Raw genomic sequence first — 25,445 nt, 5'->3', positions numbered from 1 at the left:
CGCTTCTGCCTTCCCTCCCTCAGCAGATGGCCTTGCCCCTGACTTCAGAGGGTAATTGAAGCCATTAGACAAGAACTGAAGTTTCCTGCCCCCTGACTGATGTTTACCTGCAAGGTTGCCATCTTATTCTGTCTTATCTTGCTTGTTGCAATGAAGGGGTGTATCCTGGCCAGTTGTCTCCTACTGGGTAACCTTCTACCAGACCTTTACATGCCTCTTTTACTGGCTCCTTCCCAGCAGTCTTTGAACAGATCAAGTCTCTTCCACCTTAAATCAACTCTTCTTCCTTACAGGTCCCTCTTGCTCTCCTCATCCTTATAGCCAAATACCCCAAGGTTTATCTAAAGCTGCCCTCTCTGCTCCTTCACTTCTCCCTCACTTCTCAATTTCCATGCTGGGTTCCACTTTGACCGTGAGATTGGAATTATCCTATCCATTTATCCAAATTAAATGTCCATCAACAGACAACTGGATAAAGAAGATGTGGTATATACACAATGGAATACTACTCAACTATAAAAAAGAATAAAATAATGCCATTTGCAGCAACATGGGTGGACCTGGAGATTGTCACACTAAATGAAGTAAACCAGAAAGAGAAAGAAAAATACCATATATAGGTGGAGTCTAAAAAAATGACACAAAGGAACTGATTTACAAAACAGAAACAGACTCACTTTCATGGAAAGCAAACTTTTGGTTACCGGGGGGAAAGTGGGATGGGTAGAGGGATATATGGGGAGTTTGGGATTAGCAGATACTAATTACTACATATAAAATAAACAACAAGATCCTACTGTATAGCACAGGGAGCTACATTCAATATCTTATAATAGCCTATAATGGAAAAGAATATGAAAAAGGAATATATATATATATATATATATATATGCATAACTGAATCACTATGCTGTAAACCAGAAATTAACACATTGTAAACTGACTATACTTCAATTAAAAAAAAATATTTTTACTGTGGTCCAAGATGGGTAAAATACCTATTATTGTTTCTACAGGTACAAAAAAATGCTTAGGCTAATTCTCTTTTTAGTTCTTATTATCCCTGTGGTATAGACGAGGCAGGAAAAAATGACAGCAGTGAGTGTGGAGCTAGCAGCATGTGAGATTCAGAAGCCAGGCTTCTGGTGCCATGGCTTTGTCACCAGATGCCTGAACTAGGCTAATAATGCAACTCTTCCCACCCAAGAACGTTCCTCTGTAACATGAGTGAGTTGGATTAGATGATTACTGACGTTCCTTCCAGCTGGTATAAAACAACACACAAATGAAGCCCTGGCGTTCTTAGTGACTTGCTCAGGCATCCGCTGGGGAGGGCCGGGACGGAGGTCGCCCTGCTCCCAGCCCCAGGCTCTGCATATGCTCAGTGAGTGTGCTCACTGCGGGGACCAACCGAAAACAGAGGCCAGTTTTAATTGGAATGCTGGTCAGTACAACCTGAAAAGCCTTCAAACTTCCAGAAACAGATCTCCCCCAGATTCTGACACAGTCACTGATGATGATGACTGCGCCGAAAGAGGAGCCAGGAGAAAGCTCCTCATCAAAGACCCTGGTCTCATCCCTACCAGGGCGAACCCTCTGCTGGAAGAGCCATCCCACTTCTCATGCTTACACGGTTTTTTGTTTTTTTAAGGCTGTCCACTCCACTAGAGAGTAAGCTTTAAGAGCTCTATCTGTCACCTTTAGATCCCTAGCTTTTAGCCGAGGACTTGGCACACAGTCGGCAATCTAGACATGTTTACAGAATGATGTGCAAAGTTCACCACCTCGGAGCATCCCAATCGGACTTACATTCAGAGTTCGGCTCAGATGCCATCTCTCTCCCCCGACCCCTCCCAAACTCCCATCTATTTTGACTGTATTTCTCCTACGTTGTGTCTCATTTTGTATATTTTATTACGGTTATTTATGTATGTATTTTAGCTCTCCAGTAAGGTCAAACTCAGACAGAAGCCATTTTCTGCTCACCACTCAAACCCTGCAACACATCGTTCATAGCAGGCACTCAGATGTTTGTGGAGGAAGCACATCGCTCATTCATATATTTACATATAAATTTACATATACACACATACCAAAGTAATTGGTACAGCTTTTTACACGCAGAAGACATTCAGTCAATACTATGGAATAAATTAAATGCTGTTTCTTCTAAGTTGTGATGAGGCTAGTACCCTCCAACGACAAATGCTTGTAAAGCACTCCAAATCTCTTAAGAGAAGATACAATAAACTAGATTAAGAGTCATAAAAATGGTCATATCCTTGGGTAATAATCCCACTTCTGGGATTTTGTCCTAAGGAAATAAACAAAACCCCCGGAACAAACTGAACTCAGCCAAACCAACCAAAATAATAATAAAGTCTAGAAAAAAAATTTAGTACAGCACTTTTTTAGTGAAAATTAGAAGATATTATGGCACACTGACGTAACATGATATTATTCTAATGGTAGTTCTGGCGACTCATGAAAGATGCTTGTGACTAACACTAAACAAAACACCAAGTTCACATGCGCCCTGTTTTCCCCTCGGGAAAAATATGAATACTTATGGGAAAAGCAAAGAAGCAACAAAAGAGAAAAAGTTATTTTGGGATAGTGTTGCTATGGGTGATCCCCCCACCAAATTTTCCTGTAAGTTTATTGTTTTCATAATAAAAAATTTGCTATCGTCAGCATTAACCTTTCCTTAACGTGGCTCTATTTCCTATAGACAGTTATCTAGTGAGGACCAAAGCATAAATTTAAGTGTCTGCTGATACCATTGCTCCAGTATTTAACTCTAGGATTCAGGTGGTACCCGAATAGGGGTGCTATTCTGTGTTGCTGCAGGGGCAGAAACAGGTTTGGATGAGAAACAAGCAGTTAGACCCAGCAAAGGAGTCTCGGGAACCACACAACTGATGAGATGACTCACCAAGGAAGCTATTGATGCTAATCTCTGAGAAGGTTAAATGAGGAGGCTGCAACCCATGTGAAGAGGAGGGGGAGGAATAATGGAGGACCATCTTCTTGGTTCTCCACCGTCTCCTGTCCCCTCCTTACCATCTATTCCCTCACACAAGTCTGCACACTATGGCCTGCCAGCCAAATGCCACTGGCTGCCTGTTTTCCTTTTAATGGAGGTACTGGGGATTGAAGTCAGGACCTCATGTATGCTAAGCATGTGCTCTACCACCAAGTTATACCCAGCCCCGCCATGGCTGCCTGTTTTTGTAAATAAAGTTTTATTGCAACACAGCCAAACCTGTTCATTTATGTCCATCGTGCTTTCACCACGCAATGAGTTGAAAAGTTGTGACAGACACTGAACAGCCCACAAAGCAAAAACATGTTTACTATGTGGCTTTTTACCAAAAAAGAATTTGTCCCGTAGCCCCAAATATATATGGAGGCTTACAAACAGATACTCAATTTAGGTATTTAGGTACCGGGCCATCTTTTTCTATTCCTTTTTTCTTCGGACATGCTAGCCTAGAAGACAGATAACAAGGCGATCATATACTTTAAGCTGAGAATTTCGAGGGTGCCAGGGGTGCTAGCTAGATGACACTCTGGGACAACAGAAGTAAACAACGACTGTCCTGGACACCAGACCTCTGGGCCCCCTACTGGAAGGGCTACTAGCACAAGAGCAGGTTTCAAAGGGCACTTGGTGCCTGTTCAGGGACTGTGGTTAGGTGCACACAGAAAGCTCACGTGGCTCCTCTTACTGGTTCTTCCCATTTCAGTTGCCTTCAGATGCCTCTCTACTTCCGTCTGTCTGTCCATCCATCTTACCTCTGCCCTAGGGTAGCCCAGCTATTTGGATACCACTCGAGGTACATAGAGCATCTCTACTATCATTGGAGCAAAATGGGCAAAGTTCACTCATCCTATTTAAATAAACTTAATTATTTGCGATCATCACAAATAATTTTTGTACCCGTAAGTTTCACTTGGTTCAATATCTAAGCAACTCCTCAAAATTCTCCTCCTCTGTAAGAGAAGAATTTTAGGTTTGTCTTCCCAAACAATTTATTTAAAAGTGACCCTCAACTATAGCATTTATCACAAAGAGACCCTAAGACAAATATGGTATATTATTCATTGATCTGAGCTTTTAATACTCAACAATACTGCTTGGAAGAATTACTGAAGAATGAAGTTTCTGATTCTACCCTTCCAGAATGAAAAACAAAAGAAAACAACACATACCGCCCTATACACCTATTTTCCCCCTAGTAAAAATTCTGATGCTGTGCGCAAAAAGTAAAACAAAAGATGTTTAGAGCACCTTTCATGAAATCTAGGACGCTATACTCTGTGAGACTAATCTCTGAACAATAATAGCTCACAGCTTTGAAACCTCTCTGGATGGCTTTCCGAATATTGCCATCTGGTGGAATTTCAGTTAATTGTCCCTTTGTTCCAGGGAGCTCCTGGGGTAGGGGGTCTCAGAGCGCCAGTGGGCAATAACAGGCCAAATGATTGCGTCTCAAACACAAACCCCAAACTGAAAAAAAAAAAAAAAAAAAAAAGAGCCTTTCTGGGCGTTTATCACCTTTTCAAGATACCCACCCTCTCTCTCTTGTAAAGTCAACAGAGCAGTTGCCTTGATTTTTAACAAGATCAAATCATCACTGATTCACATTTAGGAATGTCATGAGGTTTTTTGACTATATCTTGACATTTATTTCCTCACTCCACTTATCACTAAAAAGATCTCCAAAAATTAAACTTTAACTGGCTTGAACAGCTTTAGAGGAATTGCCGATGTCAGTTAATTAGGCCTTAGTACACATGGGAGATGGATTATAGTCTGAAAAATAACGTCTTAATGAAGCATGTTTACTCGAATATTTGCTTTAACTGTATAATGGAACTCTGAAAATAAATCTGTTACAGAGGCATTCGTACTATGTGCTCCAGTTTACTCTGCAAACATCATTTATGCTGAAATCTTACCTTGAGCATCCAGGCTCTCTCCCTGGCTGTCGGGATGAAATGTTCCTCTGAGAAATGGGATACTGGGAGAGTAAACATGAAACAAAAAAAAAAAAAAAAAAAAAAAAAGAGAGAGAAAGAGAGATCTTTTAATGTGATGAAAACATAGGCTCAAAGAGTTATCATTCAGCTCATTGGGTGTGGCTGGCAGTGGTAGAGAAAATTAAAACACGTACACAAAATATCCAAATTCAGTCCATTTTACCATTTGAGAGAGATTAAGTCAGCCAAACGATGGGGTTCTCAGTCTGTATTATTAGATCAGTTCTTGGGCTAATTAAAATTTGTGAGTGTTTATATAATGGCAGTCCTATGAAGATAATTTTTTTTACCTTTCCCTCTGACCCCGCCATGACGAGAGTCCTGAGTTACGCAATTACCCAAGGAGGCAGTGCCTCCGGGGTGGGGCATCAAAAGCCAACATCAATTAAAGTATCCACTTCCCCAAACTTGGGTTAATTTGCAGATTTTATGTCTAGTACCATCACAGGCTTTTTCTTGTAGCGAAAGATGTGTTTCATTCAAACAGGATAAGTGTTATAAACAACACCAGGATCAAACTTCAAAATACACACACCATCTAGTAATTATTCACTTTCTACGAATGAGCTACTGATCTTCAAAAACATGCTGACGAAACGATAAGGACAGATCCAGTTCCAGGGGCCGAGAAGTGCACAAGAGCTCCGGGTTTTGGGGGTCCCAGACTGGGGGCGGGGTGGACGGTAACTGGAGAGGCTGCTTGTGGCTCCAGCAGACGCAGCTCAAAAGGACCTGAGACGCAGATGTGCGTGAGCCTTAGTGGTCTTCCCACCACCCCAAGAAGCAGATCAGAAGGGACCCCCTCCACCTTCTATCTGCCCTCGCCCCGCATGCTTCTCTTCAGTGTTTGCTGGCAGGGACCACTTCAGAACTGCCTTTGGGGCCTGCTTAATTTACTATCAACTGTATAAGAAGAAAATATTTGTGGCAGGTCCAACGCAATGTGATTCATCCCAGACAGTTCTGGAGATGTTACTGGGAGAAGGATTTTAAGAAAGAGAAGGGGGAGGCATTTTACACTTTTTGTTTGTTTGTTTTTAATAAGGGAAAGAGGAGATAGTGAAAGGATGGGGGGAAATGCAAATAAAACAGCAGGTGCTCAGAGAACAAACAGAAAGGCAGTAGCTGAATTTTCCACAATCATTCAATAGGGGAGTTCAAAAGTAATTCATAAAATTTGGCTTGTATAAAAATCAGGGAATTCAATGTGAGTGGTAGACTGAGTTTAAGAACTGAACTCAGGTAAGCTGACAATTTTTTTTTCTTTCCGATAGACCAGATAGGATTTCTTCACCTATTTTACAGAATTTAATTTTAATGAGTATTTCACATTTTCCCATAATTTAAAGATAGTTGATAAAACTAAAAAAATCAGGTTTAAAAAAAATCTGTTCCCATCCATGTAGGTTTCTTTTCCTACGTCCTCCAATCTTCTAGGAATTTTAACTGAATCAGAATGAAAATTTCATTTGCTCTATTTAACTAGTACCAGTAGCTATGTAACTAGGCAAAGTGTTGGCTACCAAGCTAGAATCAAGAGCAGAAGGTTCCTAGTTTATCTATAAATGAGCTAATTAGCCCTTAGAAAATTCAGGATCAGTTGGATACAGTTGGCCTTTCTCTGTTCTGACAACAGCCCGTGGTTAATATTTAACAGCTGTGATGGATCAGTTTGGAGAAGAATGAGACATTTATTGGCTACCCCTGCACAAGTCGTTTCACATATTTGATCTAATATAATCCTCAAAACCATCTTATTACAAATGAAAAGACTGAGGCTCAGAGCAGTGGAGCAGTTTGCCCGACATCTGGCAGCTAGAGTGACAAGTTGTAATTGAGACGGACGGGCTCCAGGATCTGCTGCTGTTTTACCTAAGACAGCAGCTTAGAACCCAGGTCTTTGCCATTGATTTGAAGCACTCGGGGAGCTCTTGGTCCACTCCCGGGGTTTAGTAGATGCTCAGTAAGGCACCATCTTGTGAGGGTGGAGGTCTGGGGTCCCCCCAGGTGAGGCAAACGTGTTTTCTTTCCTTGTGGTGTTTGTTGTGAGTAGAGCAGTTATTGTTTATGAGTTTCATGTTTTATAATAAAAATTAACTCAAAAGGGATCACTATGTAAATGTGTAATGTAGAACTATGCATCTTTTAGAAAAAATTAAAACATGGGAGAAAATCTTTGGGGTCAATGGTCTGGCAAAGAGCTTTTAGCCTTGACATCAAAAACGCAATCCATACAAGGGAAAACTGATAAACCAGACTTCATCAAAATTAAGAACTGTCGTCCTTGTGAAGCAGATGTAAATATAAGGTATATACTAGGAAAAACACTTGCAAACCACGTATCTGACAAAGGACTGGTATTTAAATATATTAAGAACTCTCAAAACTCAAGCTAAAAAAACAAAACAATTGGAAAATGGGCAAAAGACACTGACAGACATTTATTTAACTGAGTACAGACGGACAGTGAATGAGCACATGAAATGTTATGCAACATAAGTCGCCAGTAGGTAAGAGAAAAACAAAACCATCACGAGGTATATCACTAGACACCAGAATGGCCAAACTAAAAAGTAGTGATGACCTGAAATTCTGATGATGGGAAGAAACTAGATCATTCACATATCACTTAAGAGAATGTAAAATGGTTCAGCCACTCTAGAAAATATTTGACTGTCGAAAACCACACCAAACCAAAAACGAAACATGCAACTACCATACAACCTGCCAACTGTCCTCTTCACATTTTTCCAGGAAAGTTGAAACTTATGTTTATAGCAGATTTATTCACAGTAGCCCCAAACTGGAGACAGCCCAGATGTCCTTCGACAGGTTAAAGGCTAACCAAACTGGAGCATCCATCACAGGGAATGCGACTCATCCCCCCAAGACGAACCAACTATTGATACCTTCAGAGAATTACACTGAGTGAAAAAAAGCCAGTCTGTAGGTTATGTGCTATATGATTCCATTTATCTAACATTCTTGAACTTAGAAAACCACAGGAAGGAAGCACGGACTCATGGTTGCTAGGGGTTGAGGAGGGCGTGAGGGCTGGAGGAAAGAAGGTATGATGTGCAAAAAGGCAACATGAGATACCCTTGTGGTGACCCAAGTGTTGTGTATCTTGAACATGTATCAAGGTCAATAACCTGGCTGTGACCTTGTACGTAGATTTGCAAGATACAACCACCGAGGGGGAAACTGAGTAGAGGATACAGAGATCTCTCTGTATAGCTTCTTAAAACCACATGCTAATACACAACCATCTCAAAATAAAAAAAGTTTAATTTAAAAAAAGTTGGGAGATTAGATTGCAACTTGAATTGAGCAAGATACCTCCCCCCTTCTTTTTTTCTTCTTTCTTTTTTACCTTTTCAGAGAAGAACAAAAGCCCCAAGGCAGTGGGCCAGATGGGGTTAAGAATTTGCCCCATCGTGTGCAGATCCAAGAAAAATCATCTCTCACCCACCATTTCAGCATTCAGGACCCACTGCCAGCCCTCTCTGTCCGATCTTGCCTGTCCTGGAATTTTCTCTGCTGTCATCCCCTCTCTCCTACACTTACCGTTCCCAAACTTAAAATTCAAAATATCGATACAAATAGACACACTCAAAACCAGAAATGACGTCTAAGTGGCAGTTTGATCCACTCTGCAACTTGAAAATGATCTCTCAGACTTTCGAGTTCATGCTTTCCACAAATTTCCAAAATTCCCACGTCTTATTTGCACAGGAATAGAATTTCATCCTCAGTGGTTCATTGATGACAAGGCAGGGATTCTGTATTCTAACCTGGGCCACACAATACATAAGGGTCTAAACTGCCATCACCCCACAAAGAGGAGCTGGCCAACTCTCCCTGAACCTTAGGAGAGACCCCATCGACGCCTACTTTTCTCATTCTGAGCCCTAGACAGCCCCTCACAAACCAGCAGCCGTAAGCCAGCTGCCTTCTCCCCGCTTGCCTGTTTGGTTTGTTTTACTTGAAAAGACCAAAATATCTTTGCTAGGATAAGAGTCCTGACATGGCCAAACTCTTTAACAAAGCACATTTTGTTTCCCCTCATCCTCTGGAAATTTCAAATCCTCCTTCTTTGGACAAACAATTCTGGCATCCCACGTGTGGGGCACGGCAGACCTTCTGTCCTAGCTCAAGAATCCCCCTCAAAAGACTGCTTCCTTGTCTGGCCGTAAAACCACAGGCACCTAAGAAATACATCAGAATGAGAAAAGGGTTGTAAAGATATTTCCAATCATGCCACCACGCCACCGAAAGTAAGAGTTCTTTTTTCAATGCTACGTATCCAGCCAGTGAGACTTCTGATCAACTCCAGGTTGAAGACGTCTCTTGGGGAAGAGACAATGCCTGGTTCCCCACCTGCACCTCGCTTTTCTGAGAACAGAACACCGCTGGGACCTGAACCCGGCTTGCCCCTCAGGACTTGACTAAGCTATCTTTGGGTCTTCACAATGAGCTGCATCGTGAATTCCAAACTCCCTGTAGCTGCTTGGAGATCCTGAAGCACCCCATCCTTTAGTGTGGGAGGGCCACAGCTTTCCAGGAATAAAGCAGCTTATAAGCATCAGCAGACGATCGCAGACAATGACTTCTTAGACCAGTCCTACTCAGTCGTCAGCCTTCCAGAGAGCCCTGCCTCCATCAGTGGGCTCCGGTTGGGCTCAGGGCCCTCCCAGGGGCACCAGAGGGAGGCCCAGAGTCTGCCCAGTTCAACTCCCCAGGGAACCAGAGGCAGCCCTGCCGGGAAGCAGAGAGCTGAGCACACACCAGGGAAACCAAACCCAAATGAGGTTATCTGGCAAGCCAAAGTCAAATTACAATGAATCTTGGGTATTGAAAATGGTACAACGCATTCTTCTCCTTAAGGGAAGCAGGCTACACATGACCCAGATTGTATACTTAAAGGGCTTTTGAAAAATTATAGCTGACAAAGGGATTTTGGTGGTCTATATTAAAAATGGTAATGATGTTATAAACTTCTTATGGGCATGTGATTTGGGCTTCTATAAAAATACAAGATAATTCCAAGAGATTAAAGTGATAACTATAATTAAATAAAAATCCAGTACTTTTCATACAAACTGAGTATAACCTCCTTTTCTAGAATCCTCTGTCCATCTGCTACTGGCCATAGCAGTAGACAGACTGACCTTTCTAGTCTAGAATATTCATAGTGCTGAGTACACAAAAGAAAACTGAAGAAAATGACACGAGGAAAGTTCTGGGAAATGCCACAGGCATCATTCTGTGAAAGATTTTTGATAATTATTTTCACTTATTCTTTTACCCATTTTCAATCAGATATTCTTGAGAACAGAGCAGTTGGACTAGAAGAATGGCTCCCTTCCCCACAAGTGTGATTGATAATGAAATGTTGCAGAACGTTCATGAAGCGGGGAAGCAGCACAGAGAATGGTGTCAGGTTCACTTAGAGTCCAGGGTTCAAATTTATTGCTCAGGTCACAGCGGGAACTAAAACCTTGCTTTCTATGTGTTCCGTCTTTAGTTTGCTATTCCTTTCACCATGACTTCTAATGGACTCTGTTGAAATGTTACAGAGTTTGAAAAGATTTCCACACAGCACACGTTGGATAATGACTATCCATCTTTTGAAGGATGTCACAGCAGTCCTCCGTACCCGGCATCCTAAAAATGCTTTGCCCAAGTCTTTTTCATTTTTAAATTTACTTATTTAAAAAATGTTTTTAATGAGGTCTGTTAGAAGTCTTGGCCAGTGGACAGAGCTTCTTGAAATGCACAGGAATGTTTGCATAGCCTCTGTGGGTAAGTTTTCTCTTTGAGCCATGTGGACCCTCGAATACTGATGTAACACCAACCCACACCACCAACCCATGGGGTCCGCCTTACAGAGCTAAGGGGGCTGTACCAGTAACTAGACCCCTTAATGGGGAAAATCATGCTGAATTCCACCCGCCTGGGAGATAACCTAGTGAAGTTCCGGAGCAGAAGCTCATCAGGGTTAAAACAACTTTGTGGGAAAAAAAATCAATCTATTATGGAAAATAAATCCAGGTAAAATAGCCAACTTGAAAATACAGCTGTCCTTCTGCATCCATGGGGGAATGGATCCAGGACCCCTGCAGATACCAAAATCTATGCATGCTCAAGTCTCTTTTAATTAAAAAAGTTTTTTTTTTAATTTTTAAGTTTTTGACCAGGGGAAGTAATAGGTTTATTTATTTATTTAATGGAGGTACTGGGGATTGAACCCAGGACCTCGTGCAGGGTAAGCACTCACTCTACCACTGAGCTACACCCTCCCCACGCCCCATCAAGTCTCACATACAATGACCCAGTACAGTGGCCCTCTGTATCCACACATTCGAATTCCACATCCGTGGATACAGAGGGCCACTTATTTCTTGAAGGCTATTCTTTCCATAATTACACTCTTAATTTTGCACCATTCTTTCACATGTTTCTTCTCACCTAGATCTTGAAATCATAATTCTTCTACTTCCAGACTTTCACCGGGCTGGCCTTTTGGCTAGCTGCTTTTCTTTGATTATGTCTTTCCTTAGGAACTCTCATCTGGTACTGAGTTGCAGAGCCAAACCTCTAATTCAGAGTTTTTTCATTATGGTCTCCTTCACTCCCTGGCCACAAGGGGCCTTTATAGACTTTACCTGTGCCATACCACTGCCTACTTTCAAGAAGTTAAATGTTAAGGAATAGGATTTTGTTAGGGTTGAGCTTTAGAGGGCTACAGACCATTGTAATATCCAAATTTCATCTCCATTGAGATTTTCGCTCTAATCCAATTGTGCAAACGTGCATGAAGGAGCATCTCCTGGGTGCCAGGGCTGTGCCGAGACACAGGGATACAAAAATGAGGAAGGCAGACCTTGCCCTCCTACTTTGTCACTTACAAACCTTTTTTTTTTGTGTGTGTGTGTAACCTGAAGAAATAAAGATCATGAATCCCATTTTGCAGGTGGAGAAACTGAGGCTCAGGGAGCTTGTGTGTTGTAGGAGATCACACAGCTAGTGAAGGACAGAGCTGGGATCCAAACTCTGCTCTTGTGTTTCTGAATCCTGTGCTTTTTCCAATGGCTCCATTCTGACCCATTCTACTTTTTCCTTCTCTAATGTCAGCCTTCCTTTGCATATTACTGTAAAATTCAATTGCATCTATTTGAAGCAACAGGGCACCAAATTTTAACATTGTAAAGATTTTTTTAAAAATATGAAATGCCTATTCATTTGCTTAACACTTACTGAGTGCGTAACAGTTCCTACGGACATGGAGCTGGTCTGAATCAGGTGCTGGGCTAACTTTGTTATGTGCGTCAGCTCATTTACTCCCAATAACCCCACGAGGGGTGCTATTTTTATTCCTCTCTTATTATAGGTACATGAACTGAGGCTTGTGGCAGGGCTGGGATTCAAACTCAGCTTTTTGGATTCAGAGCTGGAGCTCCTGAGTGCCACCTTATACACCTGTTTTTTTCCCCAGCCATCACACTAGGTGCTGGGGCTCTCATACACAGTGCAGCCACCAAGCAGCTCACAGACACATAATGATGATACCCTGGGGTGGCAAATGCAGTGATACTGACAGGGAGAGGGGAACAGAAGGGAAAATACATGACTGCTGCCCTCTCGGAGATCGTGTAGAGTTTGAAGGCCATTTTACATTTTTCAAGTGTCACCTGAGAATCTTGTTAAAATTCAGATTAATGTATCACTAGATTGTGGGTGGGGTCCAAGAGTCTACTTTTCTAAAAACTTCTGGGGGATGCTGCTGCTGCTGCTGGTCTGGGGACCACACCTTGAGCTGCAAGGCATACGGTCTCTCCATTCCAGAGCTCTTCCCGCGATCGGCTGGGTGGTAATCTAACCTGTGCTTGGTCAGATGGGCCACTTGCTCGATGGTCTCAATTGCAACAAACTAATTTATAGCTCAGATCTTGCCGTCAAGGACAGACCAAAGCAAAATTAAAGAATTGAAGTCCACCCTAGGTGCACATCATTTTAAAAAATTGCTTCTCTCCCTTCACATCCCTAATCTCCCAGTGGTCATGTATTCATTCAGAGTTTTAGGTCCTTAGAGACAGTTCTCTCCTTTCCAGGATGGTATGTACTTAACTGAATAACTAATCTGTGCACATGCATTGGAGTGTGATATTAAACATTTGTTACTTCTTCTCTGCAGACCTGAATGGCTGGTTCTGAATCTTGGTCCACGAGCACCCTCAGTGAGGCCCCTGTTGTTTCTCCCTTGTGTAGACAATCGATTCAGCTGATGCTGCCATATGCACACATCCAGTGTGCCTGAGTCAGGGTGATGCTTGGATGACCTGCCAAACTCTGTTCCAAAGCAAACGAGCTAAAAGCTTAACTTTGCAAATACGAAATATCTCCACGACTCTACAGTGTCCTTGGACCATCATTCTGCCTCAAAGCATCAGGTTCAAAGAGACTTTTGAGATCACCAGCACTTTCTAACAACGCTGCCGGACAAATCATCATGGCCTTACCAGCCGCACTTGCACTGTCAAACGGAGAGAAAGGCCCGAGTATCGGGAGCCCTCACTTATGGGCAGCTGTGTACCAAAGATGCATCGTCGACCGATGTTTTGAAACTCCATGCATCTTTCCATGGGAAACACGAAGTGGTTAGAGGTTAAGGTCTTGTTATAATTCAGTATCTTTATGGGTTAAAGGGACCTGTGAGGGTTACTCGGCGAATCCAACCACCACTTGTAAACCTGCCTGGTAAAGAGTGTATTGGACCTGGAGTAAGTCCCTGAGGCTTGAGGTTTTTCCAATTACGTGACTTTGGGCAGGCCATTTAGACTCTGGGCCCTTGTTTTTATGGTTTTCTGTAAAGGTCTATGATTTTCTGTAAATATCCACTTAGAGTGTTGCCATGTATAAAAACTCTTTAGCAACTAAATTTCTAGGTAGATGGAAAACACTTTATCATCATCACTGTTAAGTAACTGAATTTGAACACATCTCCCTTGTCAACTGGGTGTGATATTAACTAGAGGGTCAGGAAATACGAAAATAAAGTCAACTCTAGGGAAAGCCAATAGCTTAAACAGAACAGGACAGAATGCCTGTCCCAAGGGTCCTTGTCCTACCGTGTAGCACAGGGAACTGTATTCAGTACCTTGTAATTGCTTAAAATGAAACAGACTATGAAAAGGGATACATATAAATATACAACTGAATCACTATGCCGAACATCAGAAATTAACATTGTAAATCGACTGTACTTCAGAAAACAAAGGGGACCTTGTAGATGTGGCCTTGATGAAAGGGACCCCAAAGAATCTTTTGAGCAGGACCCTCACTGGTCCTTCTGAAGCCTATTTTGCTGCCTTTTTTTTTTTTTTTTTTTTTTGCTGTGGTCTGTGACCTCAGCAAACCCCACATTTTGACCACCATCTCTCTAAGGTTGCCAGCCAAAGGAAAAAAAAAGCAAAAACTAAGACTTTATCTTTTGACCACAAGTGGAACTTTTCCTGTTAGCTTTATGGAGAACCCTAGCCTGTAAGACTATGGCAGGGATTTCATGCTTTGTAGGTATCACTTCATTTAATGCAGTGTTTAATGGTCTGATTTCAAGTCTTCTGGATCCTAGAGAGGCTGGTTTTTCTGCCTTCTTGTTCCACCCCACCCCCCAAAATCCTCCCCTTCTGCTCCCCACGGGGACAGCGAATGCTGAGCTGTTAGCTGAGGACCCACGGGCACCATGCACTTGAGAACCAGGGAGATGCTCAGATGACCCACCAAAAATCGTCAAAAACAAACAATAAGCTGAAAACAAAAACCTTCAAGACTCTGAAATTACTAAATATTTAGTAGGGAAAGTCTCCTGGCCTCTGTTTTTCATTTAAAAACTTAATGGGATTAAATGAGATGTGTCCAAGGCTGCCTGTGGCTCTAAAAATCCAGTTGACCCTTGAACAAGGTGGGGGTTAATCCAAGTATGATCTATAGTCGGCCCTTGGTGTCCAAGGTTTCTCTGCATCTGAGGATTCCACCAACCAGGGACCATGTAGCACTGCAGTGTTTACTACTGAAAAGTATCTGGTGGGGGGGAGGGTATAGCTCAAGAGGTAGAGCATATGCTTAGCATGCACAAGGTCCTGGGTTCAATCCCCAGTACCTCCTCTAAAAATAAATAATTAAACCTGATTAACACCCCCCCCAAATTGATAAATAAAATAAAATTTAGAAAAAAGAAAAATATCTGAATATAAGTGGACCCGTGTGGCTCAAACCCATGTTGTTCAAGGGTCAGCTGCACCATGATCCTATTTGGCACGATGAAAAGCACACACAGAGTTGTGTACACTCTGAGACCCCCTCCATCAGAGCACACGGATGATGACAGACCTTCAAGACGGCGGAACACACCTGCTATGTCTGTTCCTATCATGAGTAGGAAGGTACCCCAGGGCCGTGTCTCCGGGGCCCAGAGTGCAAGGGAGGGCTCTGTTCCTCATAAACCCCTCCTCAAGCACCATCTGGCATTAAAGATGGTACCGGGGCCATAAGATCCAAGCGGCAGTCACTTACTAGCAGTCAACTGCAGTTTTATAGAAGGGAGCAGCTCTGTACCATGGGACGCAGGCCTTCCTGTCTCTGCCTGTATTTTGGGGGCAGCACAATACAACTCATTGCTAGACTGGGTCAGTAGTTCTGCTTTTCCCCCACATCTTCCCTTAACAGGATGTGATACACAGTGTCTCTTTATCTCAGGACAGGCTGACCGCTGGACAGAGAGACCCAGTGCCAACCACCGTGTGCTCGGGGAAATGTGAGCGTGTGAAGTTCTCCGAGAGGATGCTTTTTAAAATGTGTCTGCTCTGCTAGAAATCCCACTGCTTTCGTAGTTTGACAAGCTGCGATGGCATTCTCCGTATGTTCAGTGGAAGTTTGAATCTTATCACTACTTCTGCCTATTACAATTTAAATAATTCAAGGTACTGGTGGGCTATCAAAACCATATTTTCCTCATGTTCTGAAAGATGTGTGGCTTCTCCAGAGGGGGAAAAATGCAGTTCTCAGGGCATTTTCTACTTTATTTTATTCTAAGAAAGATGGATTAACAACCACCTTTCAGAGCACTGGGATATCTTGTGGGAAAAGCGCAGGTTAAAGATAAGACACCCTCTTTACTGATGAGCTCAGGGGCCACAGGTGAATTGAGCTCTTTTGGATTTGCTCTTTCTGGGAGAAGAACCAGGTCCCTTGACAATCAGTTTAAACTGACTTATTGTTAATAAAAACAAGGATGATTCTGTATGTAACTTGCAAAGCTTTTAAGAGAAGATCATTGTTTGAATAAGGAGGTTAATTACAGACAACCATTTTTTGTCTTAACTCATGTTTACTTTTCTTTTGAACATTTTGGTAGACATTGCTGCTGCTTCTTTGAGTATCGTCTTCCTAGTTCTTCCTATCTGGAATAATTTCAACTTGCTCTTTTAATTTTTTAATCTCTAGAACCTATACTCATGATCATTAAGTAACCAACATTGGCATAGTTTTTCAGATAGACAAATCGAGGTGGAAAAACCCCTCAACGTATTTCATACAAAATTATTAACATAGGAACAAAGTCCAAGGTTAGCAACAAGGTTACTTAACATTTTTTAAAACAAACCCCAAAATGTGAAAAACAAAAAATGCACACGGCTTTCAGATCCCAGGAGCAACCCTTGAAATACCACTAAGCCTCAACAAGAGTATATTGTTAAAAATCTCTTTCCATTGGGATGGGCCACAAACCCCACAGGAAAATATGACTCAAATGGACTTAGGCTTGATGTTACAGTGTATAGAACACACAAATTGTCCTACCCAGCCTGCAGGGCTCACCTGTGTCTGATTGCTCAACGAGGTACACTCTGAAGGTGTCAGATGACTTACAAACCCCACCCAAGTTCCCAAGTGTGGGCAAATTACCAAGAATAGTATCATCAGACATTCAGATAAGCAGGTTAGGACCGAAAGACAACCTGGTACATTCTTCCACAACAGAGAAACCTGTCAGATTCATAATTGGACAGGAGTTGGTGTCCATGGTGTCCATGTTAAGTACGGGGGTAAGTTCCCAAGGGGTTGGGATGGGGGTGGAGGGGAAGCGACCCATGCTTGAATATAATTCTGTTCCTTGCGGTCTGTGTGGCTAATTGTAGGAGCTGTTGGTAAGCAGTACCAGGAGCCTCTTGTTCCTTTCAAATAAGACAATAGCCCTGCAGGACAGAAGTTTCTTGTTTCTGGATCCAATTTGATTCCAAAGCCCTCATCAGTTTCCTGCTACTTCAAAACAGCAGCCCCCGGGGCTGAGCCTCCCTCCATCAGATGGTCCATCCCCAAGCTCACAAAACATTCCTTCCACAAGCAGAGACTTAGTGGTTCATGAATACAGTGAAAGCTCCCCGCGGTTCAGGGGTTGCCTAGTTTTAATGTTGAGAAACATCAGTTTAGATGTACCTGCATTTTGTCTGCCGTTTAAAAACAAACATCTGAAGAAAAAAAACAACCCAGGGTATCGGTTTTGCTCTGAATGTAGGGGGTAGATGAAATTTGTCACAGAAGAAATGCAGGACAGGGGAAACGAGTCCCATCCTGAGATTTTATAGATAAAAAGTGTGATTTTTTTAAAATGGAAAAGTGACCAGTGGTGTGATTTAAGACAGAAATATTGTAACATTTGTCAGGATTAGAGATTGTTTTGCAGTCTTCCAGTATTATCTTTTCTACCACCTACCAGTGTTCGATACTAGATACTCTGCATCTTTTCCTGTCAGATAGCCATCATCTCTGTTTCTCCCTAAACACTTCCCCAAACCTGCCAGCTGCTCCCCCTTCACCCCAAGTGTAGAGTGCGGTTCCTCTCAGAGAAGCTGGTGTTTAACAGACAGTAATATTTTAAGCAAAAGAGAGAAAGCTCCAGCAGTGGACTCTCAGAAATTATTTGCAGCCAGAGAACCCCCACCCCCACCCCGATCCCATCAGTTTTCCATCAGAAGGACAAAAGGGAACTCTCCAACTGCAGGCCAGTGACCAAGGGAGCCCTACCTGAGTACCCCACTTCCCAGCAGGAAAAAAAGCTTTCTTCTGCATTTCTTCATCTATAAAGCGCTGGTGTTGGCAAATGATGAAACATTTCCACATATAAAACGCCTGCATGTCAAGGGCTGCACCAGGACCTGGGGATGCGGCGATGACTACGACTCCATCACCACCTCCAACCAATTTATGTGCTGAGGCGGCCCACGTTGGGGCGTTAAAGGGCAACCACCAGGAGCTACCTAACCAATCCTGGGTGGCTGGGCCAGTGGGGGGTGGTGGGAAGCCATGGTTAGGAGGCTGGGAAAGACTTTCCAGAACAATGTTTCTCAAATGTCAGCCTCTAACAATGGACACCTGTGGATCTTACTAACGTACAGATTCTGATTGAGAATGTCTGGGGTGGAGCCGGAGCTTGGGCATTTGTAAGATGCTCCACTGGTCTGGGGCACACACTTGGGAGTAACGAGGACCTAAGAAGAATTAACACCTGTGACAAGACAAAGGCTGAGCGTGAATTAACCCAGGAAAGACATCGCAGGCAAGAGAACATGCAGAGGCACCGAAGCTGGAAACACTGTTAATTTGGGAAACAACCTTCAACATGCTAAGGAAAATTTATGTGAAATATTGCTGAATGTGAATACAGACAATAAGAGCTTCACACAAACATTAAAACAGATCTGTAATAGCTACACGAAGGTGGTAAGATCAGGAGTGCTTCCTCTTGCACCTCTGCCTCAGCTTTTCACTAATGAATTCATGTTGTATTTACTAAAACAACAACAACAAGAACCAAATGAGTGTCTCCTCCATGTGCTGGCATTAGGATTCTGCACTGGGGTGCCGTTCACACAAGGACCACGCAGCTTCTTCCAATCTGGGATGATGTGATTGGTTACGCTACAAAGCTGCTTAATAACCGATTACAACAATTATCTCATGACGTGGTGATGATGGCTACATAAAAACATGTATTTTCGAAGGAATAATATTTTATTTAAAAGTTAATTTAAAATATTGAAGCATGTTTTTATAACCTATCAGTAAATTTTTCCTGGGGGAGGAAAATGCAGAAGGAATTGTGTAGTATTCTGGCAGAAAAAAAACCTTGTGTCTTTTTTTTTTTAAACTGAATTATAAAAGTGGTTTGGAATTTGCCATAGGTCCAAACTGCATGTCCTTTGCTCAGTTTTAGAAGCACCTAGGATTACAGACATATGAATGTGTGCTGTTGGATACAAATATTCTTATGTAAGTTACAATATATGAAGTTTTAAAAAAACCAAAAAAAAAAAAAAATTACTGATGATTTGAGGGCCGGGAAGTATCTGCCACCTAATTTAAAGGTTAGTCAAGGACAACCCAGAGTGTTTGAACAGGCTGTTTTATTAGCTCTAATGGAAGTCTTTTCTAAACATTTGTCTTATTTTGTGACACATGCTCTTCATAAAACCATGTTAGAAATGGTCATTTGGAATTTTCTTATGAATAAAACAAATACCATAGTTGTACATCTTGAAGACATTTGATCAAAAGAAACTATCCCTTCTGATGTGTTAAAAGACATGGTTTGTTAAGGATTATTTCAACATGGTATTAAACATAAAGATCAACTTATGGTGAAAAAGTGACTCCTCCAGTTCAGGGCTTCTCAAACTTTAATGTGTACATGAATCACCTGCGGATCTTGTTAAAGTGAAGATTCTGACTTAGAAGGTCTGGGAGGAGCCTGCATTTTAAAGCAGCCCAGGTGATGCTGGTGCTACAGGTCCTGCGATCTCACCTGACTGGGGAGGCATCATTGGAATCACCTGAGGTTGAACTTCGCTGCTTTTTTTCTTTTTGGAGGGGGAGGTAATTAGGTTTATTTATTTGATGGAGGTACAGGGAATTGAACCCAGGACCTTGTGCATGCTAAGCAGGTGCTCTACCACTGAGTTATATCTCCCCTCCCACCTGAGGTTGAACTTCGATCCGAGATGTCCTGTGGACGTGGTTGATGGGTTTCTCATGTTACCCAACCTCAGCTAACAATTTACCTGTTGATGTAACAGTTTTATTAAGAGGTCTGTGAAAGAATAGGAGGTACCTTGGAATATCTTAAAAAATAAAAAAAAAAAACTAACTCTCTAGATCTGGCTTTACTTTTTCTTTCTCTTCTTAATTAAGCAAACTGCAGAAAACTTCAGATAATGGTTTGATTTTTCTCTTTAATTGGTGGAGGCAGCACGGACATTTTATTATCCCAGAAGTATATTCTCAGATCAGATATTTTACAGACCAGGGAAGTTACTCATTTTGAGATTTATCAAGGGATAAGAGTAGGGCTGCAAAATTTAGCAGAAGCCAAAAGAGGAAATAAAAATAAAACAAAACCTTAAACAAACAACAACCTCCAAAAAGATGAGATGCCCAGTTAAATCTGAATTTTAGATAAAAGGTTTTTTTTTTCAGTATATCCCATGCAATATATGGACTATACTTATACTAAAAAAAAAAAAAAATCATTGTTCATCTGAAATTCAGGTTTAACTGGGTGTCCTGTATTTTATCCGGCAACCATTGCTAAAAGCATACCCTAGGTTCTAACTTACATTTAAGTGCTAAGAGAGCAGATGCCAGGATGGAGAATTAACAGACCCACTGACAGTGTTGTTTAAACATTCCAGCAGGGAATTGCTTTCTGGGTTTGCCAGTACCACATGGAGCACTTGGCTATTCCTGCTGTTAATTCACGGAAACTCCTTTTAGGAGTTTTGTGCCCAGAAAGATCACACTTAAAAAAATCATGATAGAGGGCAAACGGGAAGTGAAACTAACAAGAGTCTTGTATCAGTAGCTTTCCTTCCGGGGAAGGACTAGGTAGCACAAAACAGGAAGGTTTTTCTTCTAGTCCACTGTCTTTCCCTCTTCTGAAGAGCTGAGGATGCTCAGTGGGAAAATGGAGACAGTGACTTCTCAGAATCCTGAGAGGTTCTTCTTAATACATCACATTTTGGCTGGTTGACTGGACTTCAGATTATCTTGGAAGGAAGGAAGAAATCTGTAAGGTGGCTGTAGGCACTTTCTCTCCTCTTGCTTATCAGTTGTTGAAAGCAGTCTTTACCAGCTTTTAAAGAGGGTCATCTAGTCCTCTGATTTCACTTTTATGTATGACAGCCAATAAAAAGGTTCAGATACTTTAGCAAAAAAAGAGGAATTGCCTCATTTTCCAGCTGCCTTTTCTTGCTTATTTTTCGTTTCTGCTGACTTCAAATACCAATAGTCATTCCTGCCATGATGTTTATAATTAATCCTAAGTTAGAACCAAGTCTTGCCTGTTAGCAAAATGCTTTTGAGTGTTATGTCCTTGTTTAAGCATTTGACAATTATGAAGTCCCTATTCTGGTAAAATATATAGTAAATCCAATTACTTTGGAGAAAACTACAAGTGATACATGTATGACAGACACTATTTGTCAAACAAAATCTATTTAGTAAAAAAATTAGTGAAATCTAAATTATGATAAGGGAGGAGAGTTAATTTCACTTGAACTCATTCCTTATCCCGTCAGCATAGGCATTATACAACCTATACATCCACATGGTTAAATGTGGGTAATTTTCCCCCATAGAAATGGGTAGAAAGTGAAATTTTTGTGACGTGAAGCTTTGATCCATGAGAGTGTAGTTAAGTATTAGAAATTAGTAGTTACGCTTGGAATTGAACAAATGAGCTACCACGTTATAGCTCTTAAGAACTGTAACAGAACTTTGGTTCCTACATATCCAGAATAATTTATTTTGGAAAAAAGTAAAAATGAGTGTACCCAGGATGCTTTGCTTACAAATGCTCCCCCACCTTCTGATAATGTTCAGTATAAACACAAAAGGCCTGTGCTCTCTGCTATTGGGGGGGGGGTGTGCAGACTTAAAGGCCCCTTCGAGATCATAGAATACCAAGCAAGGTACAGAGATTCTATGAGAGGCTCAAAGTTCAATAGTTGATGACGGTGAATGCTTGCTATGTGCCAGGCATGGTTGTTCCCCTTAAAGAAACCCAGAAATGGGAAGAAAGCATTTAAGCAAGAGAGTCATGGTGATATAGGGAATAATGAGGACATCAGAGGTATAAAAATTGAAGTCAGTACTAATAAACATAAAAATAAGTATTTAAGAAACTGTGTACATCTTTAAATAGGCTGTCTTATTCTGATCATGCCTTGAGGATGATTTTTTTTTAAAAGAAACTTTTGGTTAATAGCAAACACAACATTTCTTGTAAAATATTGGATGTAACCATTTCTACTTAAATAGATCCTTTAATCCACCCTGGAATGTGTAATCACACAGTTATCTGATTGTTTGGTATTCAAAATTTACCTACTACAAAGGCATCCCCTCTACTTCACGTAATTGAAATAATCCAAACCCGGTCACACTTTTTTCCAAGTTTTTCATATGCCTCCCATCAAGGAAATTATAAGATGTCTAGATAGTTGGCTTTGCGTTTCCCCTTCTGGGAGACAGTATTATATGAGGCGGGTAGACTAGGGTGCTGGAAAAAGGAGTGGCTCATACTAGCAGACAGATCCTGATCAGATATTCAAGTGGGCTTTCAAAGGAGTGGAACAGTGCATGTCAATAAGCTCCTGGATGTAATTACTTCCTATTCCCGGGATCCGCCTTGGAGTACAGCTTGCTGACTCACCAGACTGCTCCGAGTTAGTTTCTGCTGGGTTTCCCCACTGTCTGCTCCACGTGAGTCACCACTGGAATGAAGTTTCTACCCGTCTCCTTAACAACCATGCAGAAACCAGGCACTGACAGTGAAGTTGGATCTTTCCAATAAGAGCCAGACCTTAGGCAGAGAGGGTGAAGAATGATGTGGCAGGTATCACTGCCAGCCAAGCTGCCAGATGACAGTCTTCCGCCCAAAGGCGTTTGTCAGCGGCACCCCAGTTTCAGCATGGTTTCCCCACCCACCCAGGTAGTTAAACTGGCATCCTGTCTTGCAACGTCTGCAGCTGCGGGCCACTGAACTCTGCCCTTGCCTCACTGGTTCCCAAATTTGGCTGCACAATGAAATCGCCTGATTAACACACACGCACACACACACACAAGGCAGCAACAACCCCCCCATATGAATGCCTGGCTGTCATCTCAAAACAGTCTAATTTAAATGGGTTGGGATGAGATGGGAAGTCAGGATTTTTCAAGGCTCTCCAGGCAGCAAAATTTGGGAACCTTTGCACTGAATAAGTATTGCCCTTTCCACCCAAGTGAAACCTGCCAGTTGAGCTTACCTAAGGACCACTCTGTGGGCTCCCAAACTTCCTACCTTGGAGATCTACTACTGATAGCTCCTAACCGATATCTTGATTAATTTGACAGCGAAGAACGCTAGCAAAGCAAGGGGGCATTTCCAGAAGGGGCACTGGCTAGACAAGGACCCCACCCCCACCCGCCTCCTTGGCTTGCTAAAAACTTAGCTAAATTTAGTGGCTAAGCGAAGCATCTCAAATGTTGCTGTTCTCTCGGTTACCTTTTGATCTCTGTTCTGTTTCATTCCACAGTGTCTTGTCCGGCAAAGTTGTAAGGCTCGGGTCCTTCAGATTAGAAGCAGGTGCTGCGTCAAACCTCAGTGGAGACGGGACTGCACGCTTCACCTCGCCGGGACCGAACCGCCGCCTCGCAGTGCGGCCCCAGGCCAGATACTATGCTAATCAAGAGAGTTCTTCCGTCTCCTTGCGGGCGGGCGGGTGCAGGTTTGAACACTTAACCCTTGATTTTACGTGACTGCACTATAGTGCGTTTAGTGACCTCGTCTTACCTAGCGGGTCTGGACCACGTTCCATGTTTTTGGAAAAGGCAAGGACGTGCGCAAGTGATGGAGAAAGCCGGCAGGGAGGGGACAGCAGTGTTGGCTGGTGGCCGGGTGAAGGGGCGGCTAATGGTCGGAATATTAATTACTCCGCGCGCTACTGACCCAGCGCGGACTGGCAGAAGACAAAGGCGCCTCCCGATCAAATGGCTGCAGCCACCCTGCCCCCGTGGTTACAGCTCTGCCCTCTGCACTGGGCGGCCCTTGGCAGGGGACTGGCAGAGGGACTCAAGGGGCGACCAAGCCCACAGGCCCTTTTGGCGTCTGAAAGTCTGCGTTACCGAGCGCTCCGAGTCCAGAGGGGAGGGTCTTTCTGTGCCCATTCCTCCTGCGCGCCCTTTGTGGGATTTCTGGACACGGCCCAGCCCTTCTAAGGGTGAACTAAAGAATTTCTTACGGAAACCGTGAGGAGTTGCTGAGCAGGGTGCTCGCTGCGGAAGAACCACTTGGGCTCAGAATGATAACCCGCGCTCTTTCCCACCCATCCGGCTCCCGCGTTGCGGGTGCCCGGGAGCACGAGCCGGAGCCAGAGTCCCCGTGGGCAGAGGTGGGGCTGGTCCCTGCTGGAGGAGAAGCCCTGGGGGCGGCAGCAGGGCCGGGGGTCCAAGGTTTGGGGCCCCAGCCGGCGGGCGCCCGCTTGCTGCGCTTCCTGGTCTGCCCAAAGCGCGCAGCCCTGCCGGCGCCCCCGGTTCTCAGTGCCGGCGCCCCGACTCTGGCGCCTGGAGGTCCGCGCGCTGCGGGCGCGCACTCGCAAGACCCCCTCCTCCACCAGGGCCAAGTGTCCCTGTCCTGGACAGCCCGGCTCTCACCTCCCTTGCCAGTCCACTTTGCCTCTGCCAGCGTGGCAGCCTTGATTCCCTCCCCTTTCCTGGGGTGCTCAGCGCTGGGGCCCCGAAGCAGGGATGCGGCCCGCAGGAGGCCAGCGGGTGCACACCCGGGGGCCGCGGCTCCGACCCTGCGCAACTTCTTGCTGGGCTCGGAGACCCCAGGCCCCGCGGGCTCCGCGACGGGCAGACTGCAGCCCCCGGCGGCGGGAGGAGGCGCGGCCAGCGCCCGACCTGGGAGGGACTGCGCCAGAGCTGGGGGGGTCGGGGTGCGCCAGGGCGGTATCGCTTTAAATGCACTTGACTCACCTGCTCCGGCGCTGTCGCCTCCTTCCTCGACTGACAGCTGGGGGCTTTGTTTTCTCCACCCACCCGGCCGGCCGCGCTCCGCCCCCACCGCCACACGTGACTCGCCGTCTGCCACCGCCGCAGCTCGGCTGGTGCACCCGAGGGAGCCCTGCCCGCGCCACCCCTTCCTGGGGGTGCGGGGTGCAGGTGGGGATCGCAGCCGACGAGAGGCCAGGGTAGGTCTCCGCGGATAAGTTGGAAGGTGGCACGCTGGTTAGGGCCCTAGGAAGCTAGGGTGAGTTGGTGACAAGGAATAAAGTGCCATCCGGTGAAAGGAGCTGAAC

The 25,445-nt window shown here is 43.6% G+C and overlaps 1 protein-coding gene and 1 non-coding gene across 3 annotated transcripts in view; both read right to left on the bottom strand.

Annotated features, from left to right (window-relative positions):
• Positions 1 to 25,199, bottom strand: part of MAPRE2 (microtubule associated protein RP/EB family member 2) — a 137,450-nt gene extending 112,251 nt beyond the window's left edge. Inside the window, exons 1-2 of one of the 2 annotated variants that reach the window (XM_010947189.3) lie at positions 25,123 to 25,199; positions 4,966 to 5,027 (exon numbers count right to left, since the gene is read on the bottom strand). Coding sequence is in view for 1 of the 2 variants with exons in the window: in XM_010947188.3 (XP_010945490.1) it covers positions 4,966 to 5,027; positions 23,651 to 23,674 (86 nt within the window). In the remaining variant the exon portion in view is untranslated. Of the gene's footprint in view, positions 1 to 4,965; positions 5,028 to 23,650; positions 24,857 to 25,122 lie in introns of those variants that run through there. The other variant, XM_010947188.3, reaches the window with a different exon arrangement.
• Positions 11,277 to 11,349, bottom strand: TRNAG-ACC (transfer RNA glycine (anticodon ACC)). The gene has a single exon. It is a non-coding gene; the product is annotated as a tRNA-Gly (tRNA).
• Positions 25,200 to 25,445: the final 246 nt, after the last annotated feature.

Source organism: Camelus bactrianus, chromosome 24 (assembly GCF_048773025.1).
Source record: "Camelus bactrianus isolate YW-2024 breed Bactrian camel chromosome 24, ASM4877302v1, whole genome shotgun sequence".
NCBI classification, from domain to species: domain Eukaryota; kingdom Metazoa; phylum Chordata; class Mammalia; order Artiodactyla; family Camelidae; genus Camelus; species Camelus bactrianus.
Note: the sequence above shows the minus strand (reverse complement) of the source record. Positions and strands in the feature narration are given on the sequence as shown.